At 35.9% G+C, this 26,639-nt stretch overlaps 1 protein-coding gene across 10 annotated transcripts in view; it reads left to right on the top strand.

Moving 5' to 3' along the window:
* Positions 1 to 26,639, top strand: part of ADGRB3 (adhesion G protein-coupled receptor B3) — a 453,017-nt gene that overhangs the window by 225,683 nt on the left and 200,695 nt on the right. For all 10 annotated transcript variants that reach the window (XM_050316306.1, XM_050316311.1, XM_050316301.1 and 7 more), the window contains 2 exons: positions 2,241 to 2,309; positions 6,275 to 6,383. In XM_050316306.1, the coding sequence (XP_050172263.1) occupies positions 2,241 to 2,309; positions 6,275 to 6,383 (178 nt within the window). The remainder of the gene's footprint in view (positions 1 to 2,240; positions 2,310 to 6,274; positions 6,384 to 26,639) is intronic.

Below are 26,639 nucleotides of genomic sequence, written 5' to 3'. Positions count from 1 at the left end.
TAAACTGTTTCTGCAGGGAAATCCGTGGCTGCAGTGTAATGCAAAACTAGCTTCAAAACAACTCCCTAGGATGATAAATTAGCCCACACTGAGTTCCGTGCTGCTGCAGCTAGATGGCTGATGACACCCTAACAAAGTTAAAATTTCTGTCAACTACATTTCTACAGTATTGCACTGGAAGAGTGCAGAACTACTGTGTTTTGAAAAGCATTTTCCTCAAGCAAAATCTTCATAAGGCAAAGTCTACCTAGTAGAATTCTTCTCCAAAATTACAACGAGTAAAAATGGTTATAGTGCCATGAAACTACCTTGGCCAGTTTATTCTATTTTACCTGATGAACCAGTGAAGATATACGTTTTTCCTAGATAAAGTTGCATTTGCACAAGTATGATTTGCTGACCTGCTTAAATTGGCATAATCCTTTATAATACTGAACGTAACTCCTTGCATTGTGCCTAATTTTGCAATTGAAGACCTGAAAGAGATGAAGTGAATTCCTGATATATAAGCAATACATGTTATATATATCCTCTTCTTATCTTCTACTTGACTAGAAACTTTTCTTCAGTAACACTGCAGATTGGATCAAACCATGAGAACATTTTTCTTTTATGTCCTATCATTAATTCACATCATCTTGTCCCAACGCATGATTGTAATTTTCACAGGAGTTCGCTGAGCCTTTTTGTTTCTTCTCATTATGTTTTTTTGTGTTACTGAAGCTTATGGATATTTTGCTAATGACTTCAGTGAGAGAAGAACTGTAGCCTCATTAATGTACAAGATTATTTTGTCCAAGTTCAGCAAAGTGTCAGTCACCTCTATATTAAATTTGGTCAAGTTAAAGCAATTTTTGTCTGTGTCAATTTTATAGTTAGCATAGTTAACTTCCTAGTGATTAGGTGAAGATAGATCCTCTTGCTTGTCAAGCAGTTGGTGTTAGGACTAGATTAAACTGGTAAACTGTTATAATGTAAAAATAGTTTTCACAAGTTTTATTCAATTTTGTATCCTAAAATGTTTTACTTATATGGTTGTGAGACACCTTAAGGTGTCTCATATTTTGAAATCAGTGTCTTTTCAAGTATACCAAACACTAAGGTCAGAAGTTATTTCTGCTCTATTTTTTGTCACTGTGCAGTTGAATGGTTTGTATTTAATAATGAGTTAAAGTTACTTCTTACTTAAACCTTATTTAAGTCCTTTTTATTCCCCAAATTGGCTAAAAAGTAAGTGCAGGTGAAGTAATGACCATTATTCTGAGTTCCAGTATGATTCTGTGGCTGGTATTCCAGTTAAAGATTTTTTAGAGTTTGTGGGAAAATTAATTGCACTTTTCAGCTAAGGTTAGTGGAAAGTACATGTATCTTTTATGAAGGAACAGATAAATTATAATTGGCAGGCTGTAGACAAAATTGACATTCTGCACAAAATATGATACAGAGATGGGAACAGACTGTACAAATTCTTAGCTTTTAAGGATGAAGAAGTTGGGGATACAAATTGGTAGAGAGAACAGACAAAATTAGAAAGGAAATTTCTCCACAAACATTTGGAAGAAAGTAATTTTTAAAAAGTATGATTCAAAATCAAAGATGTCTTAGCTGTTTTGTTTTTTATCTTCTTTTTTCCCCTTATTCTTAAATGAATAGGAGAATCAGATAAAGAAATTAATAGGCTAAGGTCAAAGAAACAGAAACTAATTATTGCTTTTATGTTGAAATTCCTAAGAGGATAGAGGCAGATGTAAAATTTGAAAGTAACAGGCACCTGGTTTCAAACAGTATTTACCAATGAAATACCGTTATATGCCCTATGTTTGGTTATTAAGGGTAATTTTCATGTTTTGAATAGAAACTAAAGACCCTGAGATTGGTGTTTTTTTAACCATACTTTGGGGTTTTTGCAAAATATATAGTTGTTTTATTTCTGAAATGAGAGCAATTTCCAAATAGAACACTATCACACCTAGAAGTTTAGCAAGCCTGAAATGTTTCTTGTTTTATACACAGCATTACTATGGAACTTGATTATATGAACTATGGAACTTGATTAAAAATGAACAATTAACCATGTATTATTTGTCCTTTATTTTATTACCTCATCTCTTTCACTGACAGAAATTAGGCTGCAGGACTGCATCTGTAATAGAGAGAGGAAAGCTTTCTTAATGTAAAATTAAGGATATGGTAGTTTATGTCCTTGAAATAATTTTACTTTTATCTAATTGATTTTTCAGAACTTCTTTCAAATCATTAGTAATCTCTTAGATGAAGAAAACAAAGAGAAATGGGAAGATGCCCAACAGGTAAGATTTTACAAAGTGTAATATATGGTTTTAAAAATCAGGTTAAACATGCACCCTATCAAAATGTCTAAGCAAGAGAATATTTTGGAAAAAACTGATCCTTTTCAAAAAGGAGAAATTTCAGGACCCACTGGCTAATTCCTTAGATTAAATTTATATTAAGAGCATAAGGTGCTTCTCTTGATAAGCAGATTTTTATTACATTCCATAGGATTATTCACTATGCCTTTGCTTTGGATGTTGTATTAAAGTACATACAAAAACTGAAAAATGCTATTAAAGGCTATCTGTAGTGCTGCTTTTATTAAAAACAACACATCAGAACTCACCTAAAGACCTCATATGACACCACCAAAGAACTTACAGAAATGTAAACAGTAGACCTTTTCTGAAAGGTTGTATTTAGGAGAAGAGTTGTAATTCTCAGACTAATAAAGTTCTCAATAATTTAGATATGAGGATAGCATTTTATAAAATAGGAAAATATAGCAAAAAAAATCACTATTTTATAATAGAAGAGTTTAAAATTCAAATAAAAATAATTTTTTTTTCTTGGATATGAGAATTTCCTATATGCTTACACCAAGAAATTATAAGGCAATCATTACATCATTATAAAAGTATAATTATTCTATTATTATATTAATATATGAATATATAAATATATATAATATAAATACTATTTGTGTTAATGAACATGACCATAATACCATCAAATTTATTCCAACACAACTAACATTGACAATGGGGATTAGCATAATTATGTACAGAGGAAAAATCACGGAGGTGGTCAAAGCCAGGGAAACATTTTCATATGAAGAATGCTTCAACAAAGCAAGATATTTCAGTATGGAAAATAGTCAAGTGCACTTATGTGCAACACAAGATTTTAAAATCAGGAGTGGTTAGGAGAACGTGATCCATTATCATCTTCTACCTCCACTTTGCCTGCTTACCCATGCCTTGTCTGCCATCTGTCCCACGAAGATCAGGAGATGAACTAAAAGGAAATTCTGAGAACATGGAGGTAAAAGAGGGAAAACAAGTCTTCAGTTCCCTCCCTTCCTTGCTGCTGGTAGAAGAAGTGGTGTTGAAAGACAGAGAAGGGACAAGTTATTTCTACTTTTCCATAGCGCCTTCTCTCTGTCTCACAGATCTGTGTACAGCGCTGGTAGGCAGTCAGGAACCCAAAAGAGCACCAGTATGAGCTGTACACAGGAGCAGTGGGCCCATAGCTGCCTGGTGATAAAGCTAGGGAGTTCACTAAATCTTAGGTTTCTGAGATATGACCCCCCAAAAAAACCATAACACTGGTCTTATTACTGTTCTTGTACACTTACACAAGCAGTCTCAATGAAACTTCAGAAGTGACTAACCCTTAATACCAGCTAGGAAGGATAAGCAGGACCCCTGAGTATTGCTAAGATTCTTTTTTACTTTCACTATTGAAAGGGAAAAAAAATCCAATGCAAAATATTATTTTCTATCATATTTTGCATAAAACATTGGAAATTTAGGGTTAAAAAGAGATTGGATTTTAAAACAGAAAAAAATTTGAAATTAATACATTCTGTATGAAGATTTTTTCAGGTTTTTATGTCAAAATCAAGGCAGGAATTGAACTTGAAAAGAATCTGTGCAAGCTGTTATGTCCTGTGAATACAGCCCAGTAAAAATACTACGGACTAAAGGTGATTCTGTATCTGGTTCAGTCACTCAAACAAATTTTCTGTAATAAAACATTGCAAACCTGCAATGCACCTGAGTGCATTCTAACCAACCTTTTTGCCAGCTTGCATAGTTTTCTTAAATTCCACAGCTACTGTTAGCATAAATCTCTTAGCCTGTTTTCTGTATTCTTTCCTGGAAAGAAAATCTTACTCACTGTCAGCAAATTGCTGATTTTCAGTCAAGTGTACAGCTGCAATGCCTCAGCACATCTTTTTTTCTAAATTAAATGCTAACAGTTGATACCATTCATTACAGGTTATATAGGATTCAGATAGGCAGCACTCACTTTAACGCTTGCCTTTTTTTTAAGTGCTGATGTAAAGCACCACACAGAGGAAGCCGCTTCAAGTCCACAATGCATAAGTTTTATACCAGTGTTTCAAAACACAAGAGCTGTTCTGCATATTCTTCATTCATGATCTACTGGCATCCTATTGATTAACCAGTATTTCAGATAGATAAAAATGCAGAGTACCTCTACAAGACTAACTGCTCAACGGTTTCTGCTGAAGTTATTACTATAAAGTTTTATATGGAAGAACTAGGGTTTAAAAAATCTTTTCACTGAAATTTTTCCTTCGTACATAATCTGTGGGTGTGCTATGAATGAGATGGATGCAAAAACCACACTTGCTGCCTCAGTAACTCAGCATTAGGAAAATGGAAGTTAAATCTCCTTCACCTGAAGCAATATTTGCAACCTGTTAGGATAATAAATGTCACAACGAATTCTTCTTCAAAATAGTATTACTGCCCTACCTTTTATAAAAGATCCATAGAGAAAACAAAGCACATTGTGAAATTCTCTAAGCAATTCGAAGCAGCTATGGATCTAGATAGATAAAGCAAGATGAAGATGGAGTGCAATATGAAGCAATTTATAGTCTCTATAGGCATTTTTTGGAGTCTGTAGTCCCAGCAGTGGAAAGAATGGATTGAATATTGCTCATAAAGTGAAATTTGGACATCTCACTGATATGAAGAAAAAAGCACCATGAACAGGTCATCCATTATTTTTCTATTAAAAAATACTGTATTTTGTAAAGAATTTTTTTATCTATGTGATATGAACAGAACTTTTAAGGTTATTAATAACTACTTTGATCTTTAATGCTGTTTTGCTAATGAATCATTATTGTTGAATATAAAAAAATGTTAATGTTTTTGTGATTGCAGTAGCTTACAGCTTTGCAAATAAAATTTCTTGGAAATGCACTAGTCCTTATCATTTTGAAAGTCGAATTGAGAGGCTACATTCACAATACCGAGGCTATTGTGTCCAGTTATAGTGCAAGACATGAACATAATAAAAAGAGCCCAGCAGATAACCATGAAGACATTTAGGGGATTAGAGCATCTACTGTGCAAGGAGAGGCTGAAATATCTGACACAATTTTGTTTGGAAAAGAAAGGTCCTGCCAATACTTCGAAACCCTGAAGGGAGGAGGGGAGAAAGAAAGACTGAGCCAAGTCTCAGTTGTGTACAGTGACAGAATGAAAAACAAGGGCAAAACTTAAAATACAGTAAATGCCATTTATAAATAAGAAAGACTGGTTGTGAGAGTGATTGAATGCTAGAACATGTTGTGCAGACAGGCTCTGGGATCTCTGTCCTGGGAGACATTCAAAATCCAACTGGATGTGGTCCTGGGCAGCTTGCTAGAGCTCATCTTGCTCTGCACAGAGGGTTGAACTAGATGATCTCCAATGGCTCCTTCCAGCTTCAGCTATTCTATGATTCTACTACTCCACATCAGCAATGAGAATAGAACTACCAGTAAAAATTTATATTGCTTACACATTGATTAAATAAACAAAATTATCATGCTGGAGAAGGCACAGTAAGATTTGCTTTCAGCCATTTGTATCAATAGGTCTGAAGTTACTGAAGGCATCTTCCAGAGGAAGGAAGTATATTTTAATTAGAATTACTCTGTAATATGAAATGCTTTAACCATTAATAAAAGTAATGGCCAATAATTTTGTGGTGCAGTGAGTTGGAGCGAACATTCCACAGTTCCAGTGCAAAGTTGACTTCTCACAACTTTCTGGGAAGTAGTGTCTGTTTGGATGAGGATTTAATAACGAAATGGTTGTTTTACAGTAGCAGAAAATGTTCCATATTGAAAAATGGGAAGCACAACTTGACTGTTAAGTCTCACATTTTATTTGAATTTGCTGCTGTAGAGATTTTGATATTATAACTAATGACATGTCTGACCTTCCTTTGTTAGATCTATCCAGGCTCAGTGGAGTTAATGCAGGTGATTGAAGATTTTATACACATTGTTGGAATGGGAATGATGGATTTTCAGAATTCATACCTAATGACTGGAAATGTAGGTAAGAAATAGAAATTTCTTCTATCAAATTTATGACCCATTGAAAATCAGAAATTGCAAGTATGTACTATAGAGTTGCTGCTTCTATCACAATCCAAATTGGGCCTCTCCTTCTCCTCCAGATTATCTCTGTTGCTTGGTTATCTCCTTTCTGGTTTAGCACACATGGAATGCCTTACACACTGGACTTCTCCGTAATCATATCTCAATATCTGAATGCAAAGTTTCTAAATCAAAATGAGGAAAATACTCATCAGAATACTATGAACTATAGATATATGCTAGAGCATTTCTAGCATATACACTGTTTCAAATGTTAATTTATAAAATTGTGCTAATGAAGATAATATTTATGTATTTAATAGCTTGAGAAATGGGTTTTTTGTTGACATTATATCTTTTAATATTCCATTCTCCCAAACAACAGTATTTGCACATGTTATGCTGTGCTAATAATCAGCATAGACAGATAAGCAATAACTAAAAAAGGATTTATTCATTGACAAAATAATTTAAGCCTAGAATTTCTTACAGTAGTTCTTCTATGTGTTTCAAAATTTCATTCAGATTTATTTATCAAAATTTTTTTAAGCTACTGGAATGTTGCCAAGCAATATAGTCATGTAATAACAAAATCAAATATAAAAATGCTTAGTAAGTGAATTTCATTTATTAGTAGTCATAAATACTTCTGCAATATTGCAGCATTTTATTAAAAACTCAACCAAAAAATAGTTTGAAAAGCTATTCTCTAAGCATTTTGTCTTTGCTTAGTACCTTCATTATTCAATTAACTTTCTATAGCTGCACTTTTATAATGCCAGGAAAATATTAGGAAGTTATATGTAATGAACAAATTCAAAATATGTGTTTGTCTGATAGCGAAACTTCTGGTGTCATATTCTGGTGTCAATATATTCTGTCATATTTTAAGTTAGAATCTTACTGTATGTCAGTCAGTTCTTCGGCATGTCATTAGAATTAGTTAGAAAATGTGATCGTTTTGAAATTAGTTGGCAAGAATAAAGCAGGGAAAATGTTAGATTGTCCCCACTGAAAATTTAGCTTGCTGTGCAATAGTAAATATTTATTATTGCTCTTCAGTTCATATTATAGAGTGACAGGACTGTAAACACTAGACCCTGTAAGGCACAACCTTGTACTGGAGGCATGTCAAAGGACTCATCAAAAAGCACTCTGGAAGTCTTAAAATGTTTAAAATATTTCAGTATGGTTTTAACCAGTTATTTATTATTTTTATTGTTTATTGCTTGTACTGCAGTACCACTTAAAGCTTCTTCCAGCTGTCAGTCCTTCATTACGCCAAACTGCACAAAATTATAAAGAAAAGTATCTTTTCTGAAATGTTTGTTTCATGGCATTTTTATGGCAAAATAAAAAGATGAGCTTATTTAAGGAGTTTCTTGGTGCATTGTAATGCATTGCAATACATTTGTCCTCTGAAAAATGTTAAAAAAAACCCACCTAAACTGGAAAATGTTTTAAGAAAATGCATACAAATAATCTGTGTCTCTATATATTCATGGCTTTGCATGGGAAACAGCAACATCTTTTCAGCTGAGCCAGAAACCGTGCTGTGCACTGTCTAGTTTAGATAAATGCAGAATCTTAAGTCTTTCTTTTTATTATCTTTCTCTTCCTACATATAAGATATTTTTAGGCACTCAGGAGTAGGCCTGTTCTTAACAATAAAACCATCAAAGGAATAGAAAGAAACTGAGAAAAATAAAATGAATTTATAGGTTTAATCTGACTACCTAGTTCTGTGCCTTGACATATTGGCATGAATTTTTCCTCCCTATGCTTGGTCAACCATCAAAAAAGGATAGGGTTGCTGCTGTGCAGATCATTGACCAGAATACTTGAGCTCAGGTGACATGCTGAGATGGGGACAGAAGGTTCTTATCAGCAAGGAGTAATTTCTTATTTTCACTAACAAGGAAGGAATGTGTCTGGAATAATTCAGTTTTAGTGTAACTGTCCTCAGGGGGTTGGCATAACTGTCTGACTGCCTATGTACTTGGAATTTAGGAAACATTTATGTTGATCTCAACTGAGAAGAATAAACTATGCAGTTGTTGACTTGCCTTAACATTAATTATTTAGTACCACTGAGAGTTTAAAAATATCTGAGGTCTTATCTATAACAATATTCTTTTAAATCAACAAACACATTTAATGCAGGAAGTAGATATTGTGCATAAAGGAAACCCAATTTTTATCTATATTCATCTTGAAACAGACCAAACCAATAGAATAATTTAAAGAATAGAATCATTGAATGTTTTGAGTTAGAAGAGATCTTTTCCACTCAGATAGCTCATACCCTCATCCAGTCTGACCCTGAATGTTTCCAGGGATGAGGTATCTACCACCTCTCCGGGAAACCTGTTCCAGTGTTAACCATCCCTGTTGTAGCAAAAATTCTTCCTTGTATCTAGGTTAAATTTACCCCCTGTCATTTAGTCCTGTGTCATGTTGTAACAGACCCTGCTACAAACTTTGTCTGCATCTTCTTAATAGCCCGCATTCCAGAAGTGAAAGGCTGCAACAATGTCTCCCTGGAGCCTTCTGTTCTTCAGGCTGAACAAGCCCAACTCTCTCAGCCTGTTTTCCTAGAAGAGGTAGTCCAGCCCTTTGACCATTTTTGTGACCCTCATATGGACAACTCAAAACACGTTCATGCCTTTGTTGTGCTGGGGTCTCACCAGAAGGAAGTAGAGGGTGAGAATCACCTCCCTCAACCAGCTGGCCATGCTTCTTTTGATGCAGCCCATGATAGAGTTGGGTTTCTGGGCTGCGAGCATACATTGCCAGCTCAGGTTCAGCTTTTCATGCCTCAGTATCCCCAAGTCCTTCTCAGCAGGGCTGCTCTCAATCAGTTCATACCCCAGGCTGCACTGATAACAGGGGTTGACCCAACCCAGGTGCAGCACCTTGCACTTGGCCTGGTTTAACATCTTTTGAGGTTCCCATGGGCCCACTTCTTAGGCTTGTCCAGGTCTCCAGTGTATCAACCACACCACTCAGCTTGGTGTCATCTGCAGGCTTGATGAGGGTACACTTGATCCTTTTGTCTATGTCACTGAGGAAGATATTAAACAGTTCTTGTCCCAGTACAAACTCCTGAGGGACACCACTTGACGTCAGTGTCCATCAGGACATTGAGCCATGAACACCCTCTGGATGTGACTATTCAAACAAATCCTCATCCACCAAAGAGTCCCTTCATCATCTCTCACCGGTTTAGAGGGAAGGATGGTTTGGGGACCATGTCAAAGGTTTAACAGAAGTCACTCCATCATAGAAGTCCACTAGGTTGGTCAGGCAGGGCTTGCCTATGGTGAAGCTGTATTGACTGTCTCAAATCACCTCCCTGTCCTCCAGAATCTTCACATAGATTCTATGGGGTTCCATGTGAGGCTGACAGGTCGATAGTTTTCAGTGTCCAGGGGTCCTAGTTATTCAATGGTTTTTTACCATAAAATATTCTCTCAGTACCTTCACATGCTTTTTGCTGTATTTTCTGTTTCAATTCACTTTAAAGTTCAGATATATGAAAAAAGTAGTTCAGTACTAAATATGAACTGCTGCTTTTTGTCAGAAAAAATTATCCAATTTTGTAACAAATTTCACAGTAATGCACTGAGTACTTTTTTCCTTCTGCTAATTTCAGTTTACAAGTTCATTTCTAATTGAATGATATTTCTAAGTGAATAGTGGTATATATACAATATGAACATCTAATTGTGTTTGATAAATATGCTAATCTCCTGAGATCTTCCACAGAGGGGATTTTGTTTTCTCTTCCTTTCAAGGCACACAAACAAGTAGCTGTGGCTTAAAAAGTTACTACACAAAAGCTACACTCCACATTGTGACTGTCCATTGCATATTCTCAGTTCATGACAAATGGGAAATGATGAAAATTATCTTAACTATATGGTAGACTATCAAAAGCCACATTATAATATGTTTGAAAATAGCTGAGATACAAAGGGACAGTTGCCCTGCTACTGTTAAACTTTTCAGTGTGATGGCTTTTAGCTCAAATTTTCATTGCTTCTTCACAAAACATCAAAGACTGGTTTAAAATCCAGATGATCCAATATCTGTACTTTATTGGGTTATTTAAGCAGCTCAGTGAAATCATATGTATTTCCATTAAAGCAAGGCCTATCTCCTCTTAGCTGTCCTCTCAAGGATAGAGAATATCCTATGAAAAACTTAACAAATGTAAAAGAAACAATTTGCTTTGATCATGCATAGCTGGGACAGATGGTATTTGTTTTATTTGTGTGCTCTCGGTTCTGTAGTAGATTCCTTTAAGAAATGATTAGGTGAAATAAAAGCCTCTGAGAGGAGGTAGAAGCCTCCTTCCTCATCCTTCGCCTTCTCTTCTTCTTCCTCCTCCTCCTCCTCCTCCTCCGGACCAGCTGAGCAGGCACAGGAAAATGGTAGTGTGAACAAACAGAAGCTTTTGCTACCACTCAGAGTCCCTTAATTCACTGAAAGCGCAGACCCACCTGAAAGGATACAACATGTAGAGGGAAAAAAAAAAAATCTTTCAAACCATGTTATTATTTTCTGTTAGCTAATTGCTTTCAGTTTTGTCTGTTTTGAAAGTTGAGTTCCTGATTTTAGATTAAGGTAATAATCTTGGCTTTTAATAACCTTTTGGGTTTGTTTGGTTTGTTTTTGTTTTTTGGGGTTTTTTTTTGTGTTTTGTTTGTTTGTTTGATTGGGGGGGGAGTTGGGGTGGGGAGGGGGCTTTTTTTTTTTCTTTGAGCATTGAAGGCCAGAGCAGATCCATCTTGAGGCTTTGGCTGATTTGGGGTCCCCTCACAATAAACCATTAAGAGCTTTGAAGATGTGTACTAAACGGTGGGTGAACTACTAACAAGAAATATTCCTCCTTTAACTTAAAAAGACAATTTCTAGACTGGAAGATTGGAGTGCCAGAGGCATAGCTGTCTTTAAAGGTATAGGTGAAATGTGGACCTGGAAATAGGGATTAGTATTAGGAGATATGTATTTTCTATGGCAGATTAGGATTCCTCTGTCAGGCAAAATTTTCCCTGTGTTTTCAAATTTATTTCCTTCAGAGCAGCAGCCAAAAATTGGTTAAAGGACACTGTCTTGTCCAAAATCAAGCTTAGAGCTCCTAGTTGATATTAATGAGAAACCAAATAATCTTGAAGTGCAGTGTGTTGTCATGGATGAACTGACAGAAAATAAAAAGAAATTTCAAGTGAACAACCACTTTTTGTTAATGTTAGTTTTATGAATACTGATGTTTGAATGATCAGTAATTTTATTAAGCATGCAAATATATCAAAGTCACGCAGACTAGCCAAAGACAGGAAAAACTGAAGATCTCCAGGGGGTACAGGAAAATGAAGAGAATATCTATCAGCAGATTAAATTCAGTGTTGACAGAAATGGAAATGACAGAAATGGAGTAGTTCAAACCATTCAGAGAAAAGCACAGCATTAGCGTGCAAAAAGAGCACTCTAAAAAAATACAGGGTTTTTTTTAATTTTCAGTAACCGTCACTTACAATGCTCTTTTAAATTGAGATTATGTGGTTTGGATTCATTTTACTTATTTTAATCATCACAAAGTTTGCCAAATCACCCCAAGTTTTCTTTCAAATCGAGGGAAAATACTACTCAGGAGAGCAACTCATACCATCTCAGATATTTAAAATGAGGGTATGGGTTGTCTCCTGGAAGTTCTACCACTGACTGTAAAGACAGCCTAGTGACTAGCTTAGGCTTGAATGATTCATGTCATCTAAAGCAAAGAAGAATGCTTTTTTGAGAGTAAATAAAACCTGTGAAAACCCAGACTGAGAACTGGAATTACATGTACACAACCGAAAAGTGAATACTAAGAGAAACTAGGCTGACATCTCTGTTTAATCTTGCTCACAGGAAAAACCAAAGATTCCTAACTGTACTTTAGCACATTGAATTCTGAATAAGCATGTGACCAAAGTCTTACAAGGAATAAAATAGAAACAAGTAGATATCTATATGGTGCAGTGCAGCTAACAATGATATTATATGAAAAACTAAGACGTGTAACCCATACTTCTATGCATAAATCAACTTTTAATTAACAACCTGTTATCTCTCTACTTAAAAAAGGACTGCTGTGACATTGGTACTCCAATGAGTAATCTGATCCAGTATAGTAATTAACATTTCATTTAAAACTTCATACTGAGCTGCTTACACAAGTTTTACAGACATTGGCAGAGACCAAAGTCTGATTTCTGCCTTCACAGACAGTCTAGAATACCATATGGAAGAAAATTATTTTAAAACTATCCATTGCCTCCTACCTTTGCACTTTATTGTTCCACCTTCAATCTTCCATTCCATGTTTACATCCATGAAATTTTACAAAAAAAATAAATAATCCTATAGTCATATGCATTATATCATAAACTTTTCGAGTCCTAGCTAGGACACTAAAGAATATTAGTGACCAAAGGAGATTTCAAAAGATGTACCTACTCTAGCTTTGGGAATGCTAGAAAATAAGCAAGCTGGATTTCTGTCTGTTATTGTAGGTTTATTCACCTTTTACCAAGGTAAGATTTTTAGGTCTTATAAGTTGTAAATCCTGTTTATACTTTCTAGAAACTTCTCCACATTATGTGATTTGTTTACTTATTCAAATGGCATCTGCCTAGTCTGCTTATCTTTTTCGTATCAGAATTAGTGATGTGTATCTTAAATGGAGAACCCAAGATGCTCTGACTCATCTTTCATAAATGTCGTACTGGTCTAAAATATACCAAGAGACTGAATTTATTTAAATATTTAAAAGGGTCTTTTTTTTCAAATATGTTACAGAAAAAAAAAAGGGAAAAAAAGAAAAAAGCCACAGCATTGATATTAAGTGAGACAAAGGTGTAAAGAAAAGGTCTAAAATTTTCAGTTAGGAAACAAGTTAGAAAACAAATATTTTAATAAACTTGTACACATATACTCAGAATTCATTTGTAATGAAATTACCACTTATTCTGAGGTCATGTAGTGCTAAAGCACAGCATTGTGAATTTTAAAGTGGTTATTTGTAGCTAATAAAACTTCAGCTGCTAATATTTCAACATTTTCTCATAATATGAAAGAAAATTGGACCTGTCACACACAGATTTTGTAGAACGGCCCCAAACACCCATTTAGATCTCGGTCCTGTTTCCATCAAGTTATTGATTATTAAGGGTACAGCCTTTAAGCCACTGTGTGAATTGCACTCACTATTCTTAAGAAGGTGAACAGGAATCACTCCTTGTAGTTGTTATAGTTCATGTGTAAATACCTCTGTAATGATTAACATAATTATGTATTTTTTTGTCAAGAACAAATTTTCACAAGGAAAAAGTAAAGTGACACTTGCATGGTTTTGTGATGAAATACATTCTTAATAGATATAAAAACACAAGTTGTCTTTAATTCATATAGCATTTATATTGTCTTCAGACGTAGAGATAGCTTTTGAATAACTAGTAAACTACACACCAAAGTAAGTAATATTTAGCTACCAATCTTTTCTTATACTTTATTACATAGTTTTGCTATATAGATTTTTGCCAGTTTCCATTTCTTCTCAAAACAGCCTAAAAGAGCCAATGCCCATCATCTTCCCATTTCAGGTTAGGATCTGAGGTTTATGACCATGTCTATAAATATGAATCAAAAAGGACCCAGTGAAGGCTTCAAAATTGTCCCACAGTTGTCCACACTATTTAATTCTTGGCACCTAGCCAAATATTACCAAGGCATGATTCAGGGAATAGTCCAGATGAGAAACCAGTCCTTGTAGGCAGAATTAATACTTTTCTCATTGTACTGTGGTGTGTAGTTGGTCACGCTCTTGTTCTTGGATAGCAAGCTTGGTGATCAGAGCAGTTCTAAGTTCTGCCTTCTACCATATGTTCTTTTCATGCAAGACCTTGGCTCCTGGTTCTCATCCTCGTTGTTGCACGGTCAGATGTAGCCCACCAGCCTTTCCTGCCCCAAACCTGTATGCTGTTCCTTGACCAGATGCTTCATTTATGTAAAAGTGAGCTCTTCCCAGATTTTTTTCTTCAGTCCTCAAAAAATCCTTCAACTCCTAAGAGTCATACACAGCAAGTTTCTCTCCCTTGCTCAACCCATATGTAATAATCTGTGGCTAAAGACTTCCAGAAGAGAAAAAAAGATAAAAGAACGGGGAAACTACTGAGATAAGTCAATTGCAATTTTTAATGCCCTGATATACTTCTGTTCCATATATATTCATACAATTTCCTTTGCACCAGTCTTAGCAATTCCTTGATCAGATCAATATACTGGCTTTCAGAAGACTCAAGCTTTCTCCACTGATTAAAGGGGAAAGACTTCATGCACACTTTGAAGATCTAGCTCATCGCAGCATCTGATTTAGTGCCTGAAGTAACTGCTCAAGAGATATATTCTGTCTCAATATCAAATAAGCTTATTAAATGATTCCCTTTCCCTGAAAACTTAGCTGTGAACAGTGCATAATAGACTAGAGCTTTTTCTACTCTTTTCTAAGACTTCATATCAATGATCCTGATGAAATATGGCTCTCAGTTACTTAAGATTAAAAATTACGAATATCAAGGGAATGTCTATATGAATCTTTATGAAACAATCTTCACAAATGTGGATAGAAATCTAACTTAATTCAGTAGCTATACTCTAAGTAATAGTCATAATTGTGTAGCTCATTTTGTGTATACAATTTTTTAATTAGTCCTAAAGGTAAAACTAAATAAGTTACCTATTCAGGATTTTTAAATGGGTGCTATAGGAAACTGGAATAATCTCTTTCCCTTTTTTACCTTATATTAAGCAGAGTAAAAGGTTCTAAAGAATAGGAAATTATAAAACATGCAGACATTCAAGTTTCAAGCTCATTTAAAAAAATGCCTCCAACAGGAACAGAAAGCATTATCTACTGTTTGTGGAAATTACTTTTTACGATATTTATGTATCTTATACTCTCGTATCCTTCCTAAATTTCTACCTCTGTAAACTCCTTTCTGAATCATTATGGTTTTTTCACATGAACAATTAAAAGCTATTCTTTTCTGAAGGAATCAACTTTTATGACAGGCCATTTTTAACAGATGCATTTAAATGTTGACCTGAAAAATTAAATATCTGAGTTTATTTACTCCTTCGTCTCAGAAAGCTGCTTCTTTAGGTGACTTACAACAATTTACAAGTAGAATGAGGCTTAAGGAGATAGAAATTAAGAGTCTGTGGTGGTAAATTTACATTAGTTCAGTGATGGAGTTAATGCATACCCAAGAGAGTTAATTTCATAGTAAGGTAGTGCCAAGAGGCAACAATCATGTTCAGTGAAGCATAGTGTTGAGATATGCCAAACAATACAGTCCTCCCCTTAAACAGGAGTATGACAGTCCAGTAACAAGAACCAATTCTAACAGACTGATGATTCATTCTGGTATTTTTTGGCCCTGAAAGACAGTTACCACAAGAGCACCCAGCCATCATCTGGTAGTACATCAGCAAGAGATGATCAGCTTGAGATGGTGTGGCTAAGTACTGCAAATAGCAAAGTTCCCCCTCAGTTTTAACGATTACTATAAGGTTTTGTTACTCACTCACCAATTAAATAGAATTAAAGCAAAAACTCACAAATTATAAGTTAGTTAAAATAGGAATAAAGCCAGCTATTAGCTCTGCATGATACTTACACTGTGTCAGAGAGAGGTGTGTTGCCCAAAGCTCCATTGTGAATGTGGAGTTAACATGGTTTATACCAAGCTAAGGAGGTGTCATACCAGCTACCAAAGTTCTTTTGCATTTTCCAGCCTCTCAAGGGTGGGGAAAGAAAAAAAAAAAACACAAAATAACCAAGCAAACAATAAAACACAACTCCCCAAACCAAAAATCAATCAATCAAACAAACAGAAACTACAACAACCACAAAACAAAAACCCCAAACAAACAAATAAAAGCAGAAAATGGAGGTGAATGTCTATATAGAATATTAGACAAATAGATTCTCTGTGTTGAAAAAGTCTTATTTCCTTGGTGATGACTGTAGATTTTAGTTCCAAATAGTGGTATAGATCTGCCTTTTTCAAACTGCATACCTGAAGATAACATAACGATTGAGGTAACAAAGTGGATAGAAATATTTCATTTTTCAAATCAGTTTCATTAGAGTGTTAGTGGACTAACAATGTCAGAGAACAGTATTTTTATGGTAAATATTTTGGCAGTGAAACTGTAAGATATTGTTGAAATCAAGCTTCAAAGCTATGTAACATATGCAGATGTATTATGAGTGACTATTTTTATGTAAGTGTAATTTATTTTTTTTTTTAATATGGAGAGTTGGAGTTTGGTATAGGGACCAAGGATACTACATGTTTCTCTGCCATTCTGTTAAGATCAGATTGGATAATGGTAACTATAAACAGAGCTAAGTGATAGTAAGATCATTTCAAAAACCCAAGGATCCATTTACTGAGTGTGCCAAAATCAAGAACAGGATCTGAAAGTTTTGAAGTATCTTTTGTGCCTTGAGATTTCTGAACCTCTAAGTTCACTCATTTCATGGCATTAGTTTTGCTTTTCCTTGACTTCAGCTGTGAGTCTTAGGACCCCATTTGCTGCTCTGCCTCAAGGATGAGATAGAGAATCTCTGATAAGATTTGTGATATAAATCAGAGGATCGTTCTACTGTGGGTGCATATAGGTTTTTCCCAACTTGGAAAATTTCAGAAGGAACTCTGAAAAATGCTTCTTTTTTTGTTTTGTTTTGTTCTAAATCTCCTTTACTGTGGAAAGAAGACAGAGAAAGAATTTTTCCCCACCTAAAATATATGATACAGCTCTCTAGTTTGCAGTGTTTGAATGGCACTAGGTGCATGCACAAATGCTCAAAACACCATGCAGTGGTGCTAAATAGCTTTATATTGTTGTGGTTGTTTTTCTTTTTTTTTTTTTCTTTGTTTAAACAAATGCTCTCCACATACATTTCAGCCATAGGCAGCATTCCTCTGTAAATCTTCTATTAATATAGCTTGGGAAATGGTCTTCTGGAAAAGATATTTGATCTCATTGCTTGAATGATTTTTCATATAATCTGTGGCTCAATGCTTATCCTATTCTTTGATGACTATTATTTTGTGTAATTTTTTTTCTAACATATAAGATGTTCCACTTTTAGCACCAGTTACATTAGTTAAAAGCAGGGTTACCTATATGCCATTTTTTGTAATACATTGCTATTAAAATCTTATGGCCTCATGCTGTCTTCTGTACTCATTAGTCAAGTATTTTGAAAGATAGATTTCAAGTACACCTCTGGGAAAATAGTGTATTAGTGTAGTCACTTGTCCAGTAAATCCTGTCTCTGGTCCTGTTGTAGAGCAGCATAACTAGAATGTGAGCTGGTATAAAAGGCAGATACTTGGAAACCCATCCATATGTGAATAAATTTTGACCTTTGATGAAACATATTTCTTCCCTATACTGGCACCAAAATCTCATCTCCAATAAAGCAGAGGAATGAAAAGACACTGGCCTACCCAAGGGAAAGAAACTGTGGGAAAGTCATCGGGATGGCTGCTGGATCTTCAGGGATGGCCAGTCAGGCAGGCTGCTGCATCTGCACACAAAAGACTTCTCCTGTTCCTAAGGGAAATGTTTATCAAAAATATAGTGTGCTTATCCCCTCCTTTCTCATTTTAACCTCAAGAGGATACAATATGTTCATAAAGATTAAAGGGAATGTCTCGTTCTACCATTAGGTATCTTAGATTGTTCATTGCAGAAGCATGGAATGAATGTTTTTAATGCTCATTTAGCTTTGAAAATTGCATCACTATCTAGGCAATGAAAAATAATGGTCTCCATTCACAGTCAACAATGCACAAAGAAAAGTTAATTTCTGCAAAATGACTGTCATTTAACTTTGCCAAATTGAACTTATACTTGTTTCTTGGATGAATAGTTCCACTACTGGAAGACATAGCTGGTGATTTTATATCGCATTGTCTATTTTACATTTCTGGTTGTCCTTAAAAATAATTTTCAGAAGTTAAATTTATAGATATCCAAAACTCTCATAAACTGAAGTGATAGAGACTGCACATGAATAGGGTAAGACATTCAAATATGGCACTACTTGGAAATGGTATTCAACAGCAAAGTTCAGAGGATTTTGAAGTGTTTATGTACATACTGTTTATCATTTTATATGACAAGATATTAGATGGAGTTTGCTAACTATGTGTGTTTGTTCTTTGACTGTACATGAAGCATGCATTCAGGAATTTTCTTTTAAAGTTTGGAAAACAAGGCAAGTAACTGTAGAGGAATTTGGTCATTTTCCTTTCTTGCATCATTTATTAGGATATTTTCTTCTGTTCATAATTTTTTTATTCTTTAAATTCTTTAATAACATATTCACTCATGAGCTTTTTAATGCATGGTTTGAAGGAGTCTTTGTCTGGTGAGCCACATACACACTTTAAATGGATTTTTTTTTCACTGTGGATACAATTTCTATTGATAGCACCAGCTGCTGGATCCAGATTTTTACCTGTCACTCAGCATTCTCTATGTTCACATTAATCTGCACTGTTAGTGGTTTTAGAAATGTTTAAAGTCTCTCCTAGCTATATAGCTAGGTGAGATTGTTCAACCTGCACTTTTTCTTTTTTAATTTTAGACTTTTTTCTTTTATTTACTGCTTCACTGCAGTAAAACTAAACCTTCCAATAAAAAAAAATCTTAAATAAAGTTATGGTACCTCCCAGCTGTGTTGGACAGTTATCACAGGCTGTCTGAAAAGCTACAAATGACTAAATTGCCAAAATACTATTTTGTTTCTTCACAGCATTTGAACCTCTTGGTGGTACAGAACATTAGGCCTTGTTGTCTATATTGCCATCTTAATCTTTCATGTTGAAATAGTTTCATTTAGTAGAAGTATCTAAATGTGTAGAATTTTTTTCATTCAGATCCACTCTGTAATATATTGAGATTTGGCCTAAAGGAGGAAATGATTCAGTAGTTGGTGGCTAGAGTTTTCCCAGGAATGTAACAAAAACAAGGTCAAGTTACTGTTAAATTAAGATTTCTTTGTTCTCAGTGTAATTATTTTGGCCCATTCTGAATTTAATCTGTGACAAAAAAGAGCTAAAAATGAAAGAAAGTATAATATAAAAATTCCATAAGCATAACATAAATGTAGTATATCATTATCAAAAAGCCCAGGGAATTGCTTATTAAACATACTTGCAGGTTTTGTTTAAGGGCTTCTGTCCCTCTCTTATCCTCTCTTCTATATAGTTTCCAACATTATATACTTGTTTATTCCTATTAATGTGCTTAAATGAGCCATTTCACTTTACTGATTTTACTTCTTTTATCACTTATGCTAAATTCTCATCCATTCTATTTTTAATTTTTATAGCATCATAGAACCATTAAGGTTGGAAAAGACCCCTGAGATCATCAAGTCCAACCATTAACACAGCAACCCTGTGTTCACAACTAAACCATGTCTCTAAGTGTAACATCTACATGTCGTTTAAATAACTCCAGGGATGGAGACTACACCACCTCCCTAGGCATCCTGTTCCAATGTATCATAACCCATTCAGTCAAGAAATTTTTCCAAATATCTAATCTAAATCTCTCCTGGCATAACTTGAGGCCATTTCCTCTTGTCTTATCACTTGTTGCTTGAAAGACAATAGTGACCTCCACCTTGCTAAAACCTACTTTCAGGTAGTTGTAGAGAGTGATAAGGTCTTCCCTGAGCCTTCTTTGATCCAGGCTAAACAACCCCAGCTCCCACAGCTGCTCTTCACAAGACTTGTATTCCAGACCCTTTACCAGCTTCACTGTCCTTCTCTGGATGTACTCCAGCACATCAATGTCTTTCTTGTAGTGAGCGGCCCAGAACTGGACACAGGACTCAAGGTGTGGCCTCACCAATGCTGAGTACAGGGGATGAACACTGCCCTGGACCTGCTGACCACACTATTCTTGATACAAGCCAGGCTGCCATTGGCCTTCATGGCCACCTGGGCACACTGCTGGCTCATGTTCAGCTTCCTGTCAATCAGCACCCCCAGATCCTTTTCCTACAGGCAGCTTTCCAGCCACTCGTCCTCCAAGCCTGTAGCATTACCTGGGGCTGTTGTAACCCAAGTATAGAACCCAGCACTTGGCCTTGTTGAACCTTATATAGTTGGTCTTGGCCCATCGATCCAGCCTGTCCAGATCCCTTCCTACCTTCCCACCATTTTTACACTCCCACCAACTTGGTGTCATCTGCAAGCTGATGGAAGGTGCACGTGATCCCTGCATCCAGATCGTAGATAAAGGCATTAAGCAGAACTTGTCCCAGTGCTGAGCCCTGGGGAACCTCACTAGTGACCAGGCACCACCTGGATGTAACCACCACTCTCTGGGCTCGGCCACATAGCCAGTTTTTAACACAGTGAAGAGTGCACCTGTCCCAAGTCATGGCTACCAGCTTCTCCAGGAAAATGCTGTGGGAGATGGCCTTTGCTCTGTCAAAGGCTTTACTAAAGTCTAGATAGACAATGTCCAAAGCCTTTCACCCTTCCACTAAGTGAGTCACCTTGTCATAGAAGGTGACCAGGTCATTCAAGCACGACCTGCCTTTTCTAAACTCATTCTGGCTGGGCCTGATCCACTGGTTGTCCTGCATGTGCAACGTGTTGCCCCTCAAGAGGATGTGCTCCCTCAAGACCTTACCTGACATGGAGGTCAAGCTGACAGGGCTGTAGTTCCCTGGATCCTACTTCCAACCCCTCCCATGGATATGAATGTCTGTATAAGTTTTTGGGAAAAAAATTATTCTATGTCCAATTAAATTCTTGCTCCAAGCAGTGTAACAAGTGTGTTGTTTCACCACACACAGTGGAAGTCTCATTTATGGAATGATGACATTAAGCACTTTTTGAAAATAGTTCATTGCCATTCAAATGTCCCTTTGCAATAAACAGCATAACAGTAGAGCACAAATTTTTAAATCATCAAGATTTAATTAATAGCCACAGTTCATATCAAGGTTGGTCCAGATTATGCTGACCACATCTGTTCTGAAAAAATTTACTGCTTTGAAATATGAAATAACTGAGCATCCATATACTGGCACCTTACACTGTTCCTTTTTCATTCAGTTTAGAAATTTTGTTATGAAAGTTTGCCACCAGAGTGCAGTCAGTTTGGTTTCCAATAAAGCACCATTTAGATGTTTTGGGATTAGAGACAGAAAACACATTTAGTACATAAAAAAAATATTCTATAAAAGCAATAGTACTGAAAAAACTACACAGAGCAGAGAGAGGAAAATAACTAAAGGGGGAAAAAAGAATTTCTTTCCCAGCATCCTGTAAAATACTATTTGTTGAGTAACAATGCTATAATCTGGTTATGGTAGGGAAGAAGGATCATATATACTGGCATGTTTTGATTGTCCAGCTCTCCAGGGAATGATCTGTACTAGGAAAGCCATCTTGACTGTAGGTTATAATAAAAATACTATTGGAAGGCAAGAAATAATTTTTTCCTGGTTATCTCCTAGATATAGTTGTGGAGATAATTACAGTTACCCCAAACTGTAGCGGTAATAGCAAAACTAGACTCAGGTGTAAGATACTTCATGTTGAATAATTTTGTAGAATGAAAGTACAGATTATTTTTAAAAAGAGTTTGGAAAAATTTTCAGTACATTAAGAGCTTCTCTGGCATGTACATCCAGTCACTCTGTGTTAGGACTTTCAAGTACAGGAAATTCATTGAAGCCATTGTGTTGTGTTGTTGGGTCCCAAAAACTGTTGATCAGTAGAAAATAAAAATTCCATCCCTCCTTCTGGTTTCCTTATTTCATGTTCATGATATTCCATTTAAAAATAATTCACCATGATTTTTCATTTAAAAACATGCACAAATTCTTCCTTTCCACTTTACATCATAGGTATATTGTGTTTTCTGGAATATTGCACATTTTAGAATCAAATTTAACTTTATTGAGTTTCTACCTACAGGCAATATTTCGAGGAAATAAGGGATAGTTCACTGAAGCAGTATAGTTCCAGTTTGGGAGACTCCCATTCTGAATATATCTTTCGTAAACATACTGCAATGAACAGCATAAGAAATTAAAGTAATAAAAATAGCAATAAACCCAAAATTTGTATTGGAATAACAGTAAGAGAAACTAGGTTGCAGATAGGATGTAGTGCCAAAGAGATAGCAGAGTCACATCAGGTGTGCATGTTAGTAATGCAAAGGTTGCAGAACCAGACACAGTGACAGCTCCTTTTGACTGCATCTGTCATGCCTCAGGAAAACCAGAGATGTTTTCTTCCTCACAGTAATTTCTACACATTGTCTGTCCAAAGTGGTAGTTCTCTACTGCATGTAAAACCAAAACTGAAAGGACTGTAAGGGCATCTGAAAATCTGGTCGACAGGTCTGAATTCAAACAGACTTTTTTTTAAGAATTAGAAGACTCTCTGCTGCAGGTACAGTGCTATGTTATATCTTGAGTTAAGTATTTTGACCATGTTCTATGATTAGTTTTAGCACTAAGATTAGTAATAATGTGCTTGCATTTTATATACTCGTCACAGGCAAGGGTGAATCCAGCATTCCTAAAATGCAGTTTAAGCTCACCATGCAATACGTACAAAATTCAGATGACTTTTTTTAAACCCTAAGAAGGCAACACAGGCAACTCTAATTAAGCATCTCTCTCTTTCAACTGCACTCAAAATCAGTGAACATATAAGGTACTTGAATTCTGACAAGGGAGACAGTAATGGTATAACATCCTACTTAGTTGACTAGTTGACCATTTGTTTCCATTTCTTTCTTAGCTGATTGAATCTTTTTTAATTCCTCCTCCCACAACTTTGATAAACATGAAAAGCCTCTCATTTGGGGGGAGTGGGAGGGAAGAAGCAGGGGATGCTGGAGATGGGTTGACCAGAATTAGATAAGAGCTGAGCACGAGGTCCACATGCCATAGTGATTCATGTGATTACGTTATAACAGTTCATAATAACCACGCTCTGTCATTCTTTATAGGCCCAATTTTCTAGTTAAATCTTTTTTAAAGCATCTCCTCCTTGTGCAGTTGTTTTATTGAAATGACCATAATAACACTGAGATATTTCTCCTGAGTTATTAAAGTTAATTTAGAATTGAACAATGTGAACAAGTAAATCAAACTCTGTCTAATTAGTATTACTTAGTACTTATATTGGGTAGTGTCTATATGTCCCAATGAGGTACTGAGTTTTGTTCTGCCATGCATGATATAAACAATCTAAATAAAGCATATGTGCATTATCCTGACAATTATATTTTACAGTACCCCAGGGCAACCTTTGACAATCCCTTAAGCAAATCTTAATCCAGTTTATCTCCTCCATGGAGAACATTCAAAATGAATTAGACATGCCTCCAGAAAACAAAGACCTAGTTATGAACTCCTGTGAGGAAGGTTAGAATCATGGCTTCAACTTGAAACTGAGACATGGGAGATTTGGGTTTCTAATAGTTCTGTTTCATATTTTCTGTGTGACTCTGCTCAAGCCTGTCTAGAAGGCATTTACTCTGTAGATGGGGCAGCATCGCTTTATGCTGGGTTCAGGGAAAAAAGCAAGAGTAAGCTGCTCTGCGAGAGAAACAGGAGACAGCAGGGCATGCACAGTGGCAAAGGGGAGGTCCCACAGCATCCAAATAAGAAGAGCAGAGGAGGTCTGTGACAGTAGCCAGGGCCATCTAATATTTCATATCAGCAGACAAGTCCATAGCATTGAGGTAGATGTGATGTCAAGTTAAGAAATCATATCAAAGCATCAGGGTCAGAATCTGGTCCAGTGGTCTTTAGGAAAGCCCATAGTGATAAGGTAGGTCAGTAGACCTTGACATGGAATCCTCAGGTCAAGGTTTAGACAGCCAAAATACAAGGCCATGCATAGTCACAGTAGATTCAGCTTAAGTGCAGCTTCCAAGTGAAGGGGCAGGGGGCCCCACTTCTCACAACCCTTTTCACTATGGTTCAATATAAGTTACAAAATTGCATAAATTAAGAGCAGATTTTACACATGGGCAACTTAAGCTGCAGAGGGGGGTGGGGTGTGTGTTTAATGAGGACACACTGGCACTGCCAACTTGGCCATCATGGTGAATACAAAACTCAGAATAGTAGATGTCCACTAGAGAATTAATCTGATGCTGACCAGGAAATGCTAAGCTTATGACTGAATTCTTTCTGTCTTTTAAATTATTAGAGCCAACAATTTATTAAAGCACTAATTTGAGACATCTCTCGGTTATCTGGGATGAATTAAACAAACCTACCTTTCTTCTGAACCCTTGTTTTATGTATCGTGCCTGTTGTCAAATGAGTATTCAAGTAGGGGTTTGGTCCTTTCCTCCTAAATAGTTCAGGTTTTGCTGGTGATAGCCTTGAATCCTAGTGGATATTCTCATCCAAGAAAAGAAAGGTATGGTTTATAATGCCTTCAGATGGGCACCCTGTGTTCAGAGGCAGACCTCACTGCATGCAGATCTTCCTACTTCAAGTGATCAAAACATTAGCTCAGTAGTCTAACAGGCAATGTTAGATCAGCAAGTCTTTCTCTGACTTGGCTGGGTTTTAAAACAGAAAGCAACTGCAGATGCATTTAATGAGGAGACCAATCTGGTTAGTAAACATACCTACAGGCTTGAGCTTTTGGGGGATCTTATCTGTCTAATTTCTCAATTTTGATGGAGCTGAAGTGTAAAGAAAGCACTGGCTTCTTCTCCAGCTTCTGGAAAGGCACATGGAGAAATTTGTACATGCCTGGTGAATTGCTGTAAAAAGAGGGCCACCTGCAAGCATTTCCTCTGTATCGCCTGTTTTGCAGAATATGGCTTTTAATCGGTCTCCACTTTTTAGGATTCACTGACTGTTTTCATATTATTAATCTCTGCATTTCTATGTCAGAGTAATTTACAATTCTTTCAGTTTTAATTTTCTCAGTGTTATCTGAAAGTTCTTCACCATGCCATTTTGTATGATTACGAAAAATCTGTTCTACAGTAAAATACAGTAGAGATCTGTTTCTAGTCTGCTACAAAAAACTGTGATTAAAAATGTATATTGATTCCAATTTTATTTTGTTTCCTCTGTGTGTGGCTTTTCTACATCACATCGTCTATCTCCATGTCTAAGAATTTATTTTTTATATCATCTTTCAATATCCTGCATAACTTAGTTCACATCTTTAGAGATCTCCGAATGATAGGCTACTTTTGGGAAGCAATCATTCTACCTCTGCTCTTCATCTTCTCAAGCAATGTAGTGTCCATAGAATATTTTTATCAATTCCCTGCTAATGATTTTTATGTCTTTTTGACTCCTAACTGATCTCTTGTCCTCTGTCAAATCCTTTCTCCATCTTTTTAATAGTTTTTAGTGGATATCTAATCATCAGTAAAGTTGATAAATAAACATATAAATGATCTCTCCCTCTCAGATTTTCTTCTTTTTTCCTTTCTCTTTCTTCTTCCATTCCCACCTTCTGAGCTCAGTACCTTAATATTACCTTCAGTCTCACTCTCTTTGCTCTCGTTATCAGTGAGAACCATCAGCAGAGACACTTTTTCTAGTCACGTTGGTGACTTAAAAATGCTGCACAGTCGATCTAAAATGGTATTGCAGGTGACCTTGCCTGCTCAGTATTACCATGGTCTTTCAACTTTGTCTATAAATTAAAACTAATGCATTGAAATGCCAAATCATTCTGTATCCCGCACCATTCTCCATCTTCTGTCTTGCTTAATGCTGAGTCCTTCTTTTCCTTAAGAAGTTTTTTATGACAAGGCAGAGTTGCTGGTGGAGACCCTAGTTTTAGAAGCATGAATGCACAGTGATACTAAGAAGAATGGAAAAAATAAAGCTCCTTGAGAAACACAGAGTACACTTGATGTGGCTCTTGGTCTATTTGGCTTCTCATATCTTCATCTTCTTCAAAATAATGCCCAGAAGATGGAGTTTTCTTCTAGTTAATGAAGTACAGCTTCCTACCATGTGTTTAAAGCATTTTTCTAAATAATCACATATTTCAGGAAGCATTCCATTTATCGTGAGAATGTATTTTCTTCTGACAGCTCATAAAAAAATTGTTTA

Source organism: Myiozetetes cayanensis, unplaced genomic scaffold, assembly GCF_022539395.1.
Source record: "Myiozetetes cayanensis isolate MyiCay16 unplaced genomic scaffold, myiCay2020 scf2-11, whole genome shotgun sequence".
Taxonomy (NCBI): Eukaryota; Metazoa; Chordata; class Aves; order Passeriformes; family Tyrannidae; genus Myiozetetes; species Myiozetetes cayanensis.
Note: the sequence above shows the minus strand (reverse complement) of the source record. Positions and strands in the feature narration are given on the sequence as shown.